The 9,543-nt window shown below is 35.7% G+C and overlaps 1 protein-coding gene across 3 annotated transcripts in view; it reads right to left on the reverse strand.

The window, feature by feature from the left end:
• The window catches only part of scara5 (scavenger receptor class A, member 5 (putative)), a 29,653-nt gene extending 21,486 nt beyond the window's left edge, over nt 1-8,167 (reverse strand). For 2 of the 3 annotated variants that reach the window (XR_012395627.1, XM_005160318.6), the window contains exons 1-3: nt 7,983-8,167; nt 3,433-3,557; nt 695-826 (exon numbers count right to left, since the gene is read on the reverse strand). Coding sequence is in view for 2 of the 3 variants with exons in the window: in XM_005160318.6 (XP_005160375.2) it covers nt 695-826; nt 3,433-3,547 (247 nt within the window). In the remaining variant the exon portion in view is untranslated. 3 annotated transcript variants of the gene reach the window in all.
• Between the last annotated feature and the right edge of the window lie 1,376 nt (nt 8,168-9,543).

Raw genomic sequence — 9,543 nt, forward strand, 5'->3', positions numbered from 1 at the left:
AAAGGGGCCCACATATGTTCTAAAATAACTGGGCCAACTTTGCCATATCTTCTCTGGGCCACATTAGGCTCACAGCCGCAAAAGCCAGAGATTACTGTGCCAAATATTTGCCAAAAGTGGCCCACATATGTCTTAACTGGGCCACATTTGCACTTACACATGTGAGCCACTTTAGATTTAGACCCAGATTACCCTTAAATGACTAGGCCACTATCTTGCCAACTGTGGCCCACATTTGTCCTCCATCATTTGGGCCGAATTGATCATTTTCCACATGGGCCACATTAGGCTCACATTCAGATCACATTTTGCCATAAGTGCCAAATCTTTGCCCTAAATGGCCCATTTTTGAATTTGAAATGTTTTGAGCTTCCTCATTTGGATCAAGTATGCTTGGGACATTACTATTAGCTGATGAAGGTGAATCAGTGAGTCTTTTTTTTGTGGTGAACGAATTACGAATTTGTAAATTTTTTGGTCAGTCAGGGGATAAGATGAACTAAGGCAACATGATCATTCTCTTAATTGTCCACTGCTAAATGACATGACCACCAACAGAGCTCACTGAGAACCCCTTGTTGGTCGGGACCCGACTCCAGTTGGGAATCGTTGAAATAACTCAGATATCTAACTATGTAAACTAGTCAAATAACTATAAAAGCAGATAATGCAAACAGAAAGCAAACATGCTTACCTGCTATGCAGAGGCCGAATATGGTGAGCAGCACCAGAATATAAAGCGACACGATGGCATATTTGATTGAAGTGAGAGAATCCAACTGTCCACAGCGATTATCAGTCTTTCTCCTGTACTTTGTAGAATTTACTGTAAAACACAAGCACGGAACAATAATCCCTCATATTTTATAGACATCCACTGAAAGACATTTGCACAATATCATAATATAATAATATTAAAAATTATTAAATAATAATTAATAAGTTCTGTCTGGTTCTCAAATATGATTGTCTAATAGCCAATCAGGGGTTTTCAGCAATAATAGCACTTATACATGCAGCCTCTTCACCCTTGTGTATAACTCCGCCCACAGAGTGACAGCAGATCAATAAACTCACTACAGTTCGACAAATATTGCAGCTGTTAGACAGCATCATGTACTTTTGAGGCTTTTTTTAGGCGAGAATGTAGTTGTTTAGATTGCAACTATGCAGTTTATTTATAAGGTAAGTGCCCATTTTAAATATTTATAATTTCTGAGAGACAGCGCGTCAGCGGCCATCAGCCTGTCATACTGAGCTGAGCAAAGACAGTTGACATTTCACCACAAGATATAATAATCTAGTAAAATAAGCAAAATAAGTCCTTAGGGGGAGAAAAACTCAGCGTAATTTCAAACTACAGCCAGGGCCGGCGCGTCCATAGAGGCGACCTAGGCAGCCGCCTAGGGCGGCAGTATAGAGAGGGCGGCGTCTGCAACACCCCCCTTACCACCCGCACCCTCAGTTATGTCCGCGACACCTCCCTCACCACGCGCATCCTCAGATATATTCGCGCATAGGCGACAGAATAGAGAGGGCAGGGCAGCATTAGTGACACCTCCATCAGCACCTGCGTGTCCTCAGTTAAATCTGCGCGTAGGGCGGCAGATAAGAGGTCTGCGACACCCGCGCGCCCTCAGTTATTTCCGCGCATAGGGCGGCAGTATAGAGAGGGCAGCGTCGGCGACACCTCCCTCCTTCCCTCAGCACCCACGCATCCTTAGTTATATCCGCATAAGGCGGCTGAATAGAGGTCCGCCACACCTCACTTTATTTTCATAACCGGTCACTTTCGTTTTCACATTGGGATTGAGGGCGGCGTGATCGTTCTCTGCCTAGAGCAGCAGTTTAGCTTGCTCCGGCCCTGACTACAGCTGATCAAATCATTACATAACAGGTAAGTTACATTCTAAGTCGATCTCTCTCTATTGTGTATGTTGTAGTGCTGTACTTATACCATAGTAATCTGCTAGTGCTTTCTTTGCTTTGGCTTTTTTTTGTTGTTGTTTGGATTAATTATTGTGATATCTTGATTGCAAACAGAGAAATACTGGTAAATCTCTAAACTGATGGCTTTTCATGATGTTCAGCCTTATAATCTTAAAATGTGAGCAAAATCAGCTGCTTTGTCATCACTTTAAATATTATAGAGAATCATTCAAACAATAGCTCTACAGTATGTTATGGTTTATTCATTCTTCTTCTACTTATAATAATAATAATAATAATAATAATAATAATTATTATTATTATTATTATTATTATCTTGGTTGTTGTGTTGTGTTGGAGTTTGTTTTATTAATTGATGTTCTTTTCTTTGAGGTTAACCCCGCCTCGCACCTGCGGCTCATTTCGTTTGGCGGCTTTATAAGCGAAAGCTGAGTGTGTGTCGGGGTGGCTCTTTGTTTTCCAGTGCGTGTCTGATCCTCCTGATCTTTGCTCTCTTGAGAGTATGACTCGTACTTGTTGAGAATCTCTACGTATCTTGTCCTGATGAAGGTCTGAGATTTTTGTGCGCATCTTGTGCATCCGCTGCTGAGGGGCCATGCTGGTGTTGTTGCTGTTTATTTAATTCTTTGTTGATCTATGCTTTCTCTATGGTTTATTTATGTTTTGTGTGTGCTTGTTTAAGTAATTGTTTTGATTGAGAAATATTGTTTAATTAATTATCTATATATTTTTTGCCACCTTATTTTGACAGGACACTTACTTTCATTCATTCATTTCATCAAAGTGACAGTGAAGTAGCAACAGTTTCAGCTGTTCTGTCGTCAGCTGCAGATGTGAATGAATGGCGGAAGAAAGTAGTTCCTCATACAAAAGGATTTTTGAGACTCTCCATGTTTGATTGCATGTTTTTTACCAGCAGTGCCGATATACAGACATATTGCATGGCTACTCATGTATTATTGCTCAAATAAAAAAAGCTAAAGCTAAAGTCAGAATTATTAGCCCTCCTGAATTATTAGTTTTAATAACTCATCTCTAATAACTGATTTTTTTTCTCCGCCTTGATGACAGTAAGTAATATTTGACTAAATATTTTTCAAGACACTATTATTCAGCTTAAAGTGACATTTAAAGGCTTCACTAGGTTAGTTAGGCAAGTTAGAATAATAAGGCAAGTCATTGTATAACACTGGTTTGTTTTGTAGACAATCGAATAAAAATATTGCCAAATATGGCTGATAATTTGTCCTTAAAATGGTTTATAAAAAAAAACTGCTTTTATTCCAGCTGAAATAAAACGTTAAAGAAGTATTTTTTCTTTCTTCAGAAGATTGCTCTGCGATATTTAAAAAAGCAAAAAATAAATAAATCAAAGTAGGGCGAATGATTCTGACTTCAACTGAATGTAAACACTTAATTGAAACCGTATCAGAAAATATATAGCGGCACAGGTAAAAGAAGAAATGGTGTGGATTTCTGTACCTTCTTCACACAGGTTGAGTTTGGACAGATTCATGCCATCATAGCTTTCCTCATAGAAAGAGCTGTTCTCCCGGTCCTCATGGGTGGTGGTTAGGTACATCGCCCTATTCTCCATTCACAGCCCACTGAAACACAGCAGAGAAGCAGATTCATTTAATAACTGCATCATCGAGGATTCAGATTCATTTAAACCACTCTCATTTATCTGTGATAAATACAGTTGAAGTCAGAATTATTCGCCCCCTTTGAATGTTTTTCTCTTTTTTAAATATTTCCCAAATGATGTTGAACAGATTCAGGAAATGTTCACAGTATGTCTGATAGTATTTTTTCTTCTGGAGAAAGTCTTATTTGTTTTATTTCGGCTAGAATAAAAGCAGTTTTTAATTTTTTAAACAATATTTTAAAGACAATATTATTAGCCCCTTTGGGCTAATTTTTTTTCGATAATCTACAGAACAAACCATCATTATAGAATAACTTGCCTAATTACCCTAACCTGCCTAGTTACCCTAATTAACCTAGTTAAGCCTTTAAATGTCATTTTAAGCTGTATAGAAGTGTCTTCAGGAATATCTAGTCAAATATTATTTACTGTCATCAAGACAAAGAGAAAATAAATCAGTTATTAGAAATTAGTTATTAAAACTATTATGATTAGAAATGGGCTGAAGAAATCTGCTCTCCGTTACCCAGAAAGCAGGAAAAAAAAACAGGGGGGCGAATAATTCTGACTTTAACTGTATATTGCATATACTGTCATCGCAATAACTTTAATTTTGCTATATATTGTGCAGCTCTAAAAGAAAGCACCTTTCGCTTCACATCACATCCATATCTCATGCTTAAATTCTATACACTTTAGTATAGATTTATACATTACTTGATATTTAAATACTTACAAACACACAGCTATACTTTAAACTACTAAGAGCACCGTTAAATTTTGTTATGTTAAATGTATTTATTCTTTATTAGCACATTTAAGGAGATGTATTGGTAGCTGTAAGATAACCAGTTAATCAGGAAAGTTTTTAATGGTAATATAAGATTATATATGAGATAATAAAATAGCAAACAATGGTTTTGCATGAAAAATGTTGTTTGGCACAGCTTTTACAAACATAATAAATACTATAGTAATGTACACTAAAAAAAATGATGTCTGCAAAACTGTTGCAAACTATTTATTTGTGTTGAATTTAAACAAACAAATTAAATTTAATAAAATTCTACTTAATTTGTGCGTTTAAATTCAGCCCAAATAAATTGTTTACAGCCACTTAACGTAAAAAAATTGAGTAAATCATCTTTAAATAATACTTTTTCAGTGTATTGCAAATAAATATATACTTAATAAATTAATAAATTGTAAATACAATACATACTATATTGCGAATAAAAGAATACTTGTTTGCACCTCGACACTTTTTAGTCTGAATTTTAATTAATTCGATCTTAAAAAATATTTGTACCTGTTAATATCAATAAATGATTTAAAAACAGAGCTAATTAAAATAGCCGTTTTTTAGGAAAATGTTATAAATGTTATCACTCTGCAACAATATTGCATGTGTTCCCAGTATCACGCAGCCCTAAAAGAGACCCGCTGCAGCTGGAAGGGTCTCCGCAACCACTGTCCACTTCTTACAAAACAAACAGAGCAGAGTTTAAAAGTGTCATTAAAAAGCGCTCGATCTGCCGGCTCTGATTACACAAGTGCACACTGACAGTCTGGCACAAAGCGTGGACAGCACTGTGAGCTCATGAGGCTGCTATGCAACTCAGATTACTGTAAATCTGCTGGATAAAGAGCAAACCGCGCGTTCCCACATCTGCCTCTAATACTTGTCTCTTTCCATTTATCCGAGTCTTCTGGTTTCACCCAAAGCTAAAAACACAACAGACGGCATCATCATACAGACCTGATGGAGACGGCAGGTTCACCAATAATAAAGAGGACTTCACTGGTTTGAATAGAGACAGGGTTTGCTCTTGCAGAGGATCATAAAAAAACAATGTGTAATGAGCAATTGTAAAAAACAATAATAATAAAAAGTACGCCTGCATCATTCTAGATTGCCAGACTCTAGAATTGCAGGAACATTTAGCATCTTCCAGATAAAGCTTTTATCTGCTGTGGTGATTCTACAGTTAGTACAGCAGCAACAACTGGAGTACTCCATTAAAATAGTTGGGTTAGAAATACCCCAACATATAACCCAACTATAGGTTATATTTTAACCCAATGCGCTGGGTTATTTTTAATTGAATGTTATTTTTTTAAATTATGGTATTACTATTAAAGTACTACTATTATGTTCGAATTATGGCTGAGTACATTAATGAATGTCTCCACTGGGTCCTAAAGGCGAGAATGACAGCCGAATATACAGCCTGATCTCATGAAAACGTAAGTATTCTACATTTTGTCAGTTTAGTGGGTAATTCGTATGAATTCATTTAAGTTCAATCATACGAAATTGTACGATTTTAAAAAGGAGGCGTGTCACCCAACCCCACCCCTAACCCCAACCGTCATTGGGTGATGAGCTTATCGTACTAAATTGTATGAATTAGATCGTACGAATTCATACGAATAAGCCACTAAAGCAAAAAGTTACGAATTGCCGCGAGATTGTGTTGGGTATTACTATTGAAGTACTACTATTATGTTCGAATTATGGCTGAGTACATTAATGAATGTCTCCGCTGCATCCTAAAGGCGAGAATGACAGCCGAATATCCAGCCTGATCTCATGAGAAAACGTAAGTATTTTACGTTTTGTCAGTTTAGTGGCTAATTCGTATGAATTCATACAAGTTCAATCATACGAAATTGTACGATTTTAAAAAGGAAGCGTGGCACCCAACCCCACCCCAAACCCCAACCGTCATTGGGTGATGAGCAAATCGTACTAAATTCTATGAATTAGATTGTACGAATTTATACGAATTAGCCACTAAAGCAAAAAGTTACGAATTGCCGTGAGATTGTGTTGGGTATTACTATTAAAGTACTACTATTATGTTCGAATTATGGCTGAGTACATTAATGAATGTCTCTACTGGGTACTAAAGGCGAGAATGACAGCCGAATATCTAGCCTGATCTCATGAGAAAACGTAAGTATTTTACGTTTTGTCAGTTTAGTGGGTAATTCGTATGAATTCATACAAGTTCAATCATACGAAATTGTACGATTTTAAAAAGGAGGCGTGGCACCCAACCCCACCCCTAACCCCAACCGTCATTGGGTGATGAGAAAATCGTACTAAATTGTATGAATTGGATTGTACGAATTCATACGAATTAGCCACTAAAGCAAAAAGTTACGAATTGCCGTGAGATTTTGTTGGGTATTACTATTAAAGTACTACTATTATGTTCGAATTATGGCTGTGTACATTAATGAATGTCTCCGCTGCGTCCTAAAGGCGAGAATGACAGCCGAATATCCCAAACATGTGCATCATTTTCTCCCCCCAAAAAAACTGTAGAGATGAACACGGGAGGTAGAGAAAGCGTTTTATCGGCTATAAAGTGCGTGTTTAAAAATGCTGGTGAAACGAATAAAAAAAAAAAAAACGACGCAAGAGGTAATTTGACAAAAAAAAATATTATTACGATAGAGCTTAAATAAACTTTACAACGCAAAAACAACATTACATATGCATATTAATACAGCTGTTCTATGTCAGTTAAATGACTGTTGAAATTCAAAATTTTAACCCAACTGGTTGAGTTATTAAATAAATAACCAAATAAATGTTAAAAATAACCCAGCAAAGCATCAAATATGTAACCCAACTAGTTGAGTTATTATTAAATAACCTAATAAAGGTTTAAAATAAGCCAACAAAGCACCAAAAATGTTTACCTCAACTATTGGGTTAAAGAAATAACTTGTTTTTAGAGTGATTAATACAGCTGTTCTGTGTCAGTTAAATCAGTTATCTGTTGACATTCAAATTTTTAAACCAATTATAGTTCAGTTATTAATAAATAACTTAATAAAGGTTAAAAATTACCCAACAAAGCACCAAATATTGAAGTCAACTAGTTGAGATATTAATAAATAACTTAATAAAGGTTAAAAATTACCCAACAAAGCACCAAATATGTTTAACTTAACCATTGGGTTAAAGTTTACTAATACAAACTAAAGTACACTACATTACAATTTGTCAGTTCACTATAACGTTAGTAACAGTAAGCAATCATTAACAAAGTGTAATAGTATAATACATCAGAATCACTAATGTTTACTATGAATAACAACAGGATTTTTCACGTGGGAACATACTTAACGTTATTCTTCACGAATATCTCTAGTTAATCACACAAACAAGTGTTGACATCCCAGCAGAAAACACTATTTCTATATCTGCAGCAGATGAAACAGACCCGAGATTCACACTGTATATCAGTAAAACACAAGAATCAACTTTTAGGTTAAGAGAAAAAACTGTTCCTCAGAGTAATAATGAGTAGACAATGAACTAAAGCTGCAGATGCTGTCAGCGGTGAAGGTCAGTTTGTGTCATTACCGCAGTCAGTGGTGCTGAAGCGCAGGTCCTGGATCAGCTGATGATGATGAGGATGATGATGATGATGATGAAGAGCGGGCTTTCAGCCAGAGAAAGTCAGCTTTAAAACCACCGACACTTGTCTCTGCGGTCAGTCAACAGAGCAAACATATCCACCGTCAAGCGTCCTTCGCGCTGGAGAAAGTGTCCGGTTTCACGCAACTCCCACACAAAAGTGCTTCCCCGGGTTGCCAGATTTGGCGACTATTACACTCACAATCGATGATTTTACGGGTTCACGCGACCACCACACACAAAGTTTTCACAGGGTTGCCAGATTGGGCGACTATTACACTCAAAATCAATGATTTTACGGTTTTACGCGACTGCCACGCGAAAAAAGTTTTGCCGGGTTGCCAGGTTGGGTGTAACTATTTATTTATTTTGTTTGTTTGTTTATTTATTAATTTATTGCTTTGTTTTGTTTGGAGGAATAAAAAAATATAATGCAAAACTGCTCAATATTAGCCTAATTGCCCCCTAAGAAAGCAATGTTGTCCAATGACTTGCCAAATAACTTAAATCAACCACAGTTACGTCTTTACACTACTACATTGCACTATAAACTGAATACTAGTAATAATAGTGCTTTTTTTTTTTTTTTTTTTTTTTTTTGCAAAACTCTAAACATATTCTCACTCATGAAAAAAAATTAATGAATTGCCAAAAAGTGATATGTTGAAGTCAAAGGCACAGATGGTTAGTGTGACTTCACCAAACAGGACATGTTCCAGGATTACAATCAGCCAATCAGATTTAAGGAATGTTTACAATTTAAGGTGAGTTTAGGCTTTTACACTTGGGGTTATGAGCTTCTTACTATTTACTCTTCCTGAATTGAATTTACTATTTACTATCTTCCTATGAGTTTCTAATTTTTGTTGACCACGAAAGAAGATATATTTTTTAAACATGCTGAAAATCTGTAACCATTGACTTCCATAGTAAGAAAAACAAACACCAACGCTTACAGGTATACAACATGCTTCAAAATATCTTCTTTTGTGGACAACAGAAGAAAGCAACAAGTACACTGAAAAAAATTATTCAGAGATGACTCGTTGGATTTCCTCAATTTTTTTTACGTAAGGTGGTTGTAAACAATTTATCTGTGTTGAAGTTAAACAAACAAATTAAGTTAAACATTAATAAACTTAATTTGTTTGTTTAAATTCAACACAAATAAATTGTTTGCAACAGTTCTGCATGCAACACTTTTTTTCAGTGTAAACGATGAGTAAATAATGAAAGAATTAAAATTTATATCTTTAAAATAACTTGAAAAATGATAAGAGTAGCTTTTTGTGCAGTGTATACTTTATTTAGTACTGACTGACACTGAATGCAATGATGAATAAGTAGCTACAATAAAACTTACTCTAAAATTGAACAGAAGTACACTCCTGTTTATTTAACAATGCTTTTAAGTGTGCTGTAAATGCTTTGTTGCAACACACAGTTAAAGTAATACTAAAATGCATTTACATCAACAGCAAGTGAATACACTTCTAAAAAAATAAAC

The sequence above is a fragment of the Danio rerio genome, chromosome 20 (genome assembly GCF_049306965.1).
Source record: "Danio rerio strain Tuebingen ecotype United States chromosome 20, GRCz12tu, whole genome shotgun sequence".
Lineage (NCBI taxonomy): Eukaryota > Metazoa > Chordata > Actinopteri > Cypriniformes > Danionidae > Danio > Danio rerio.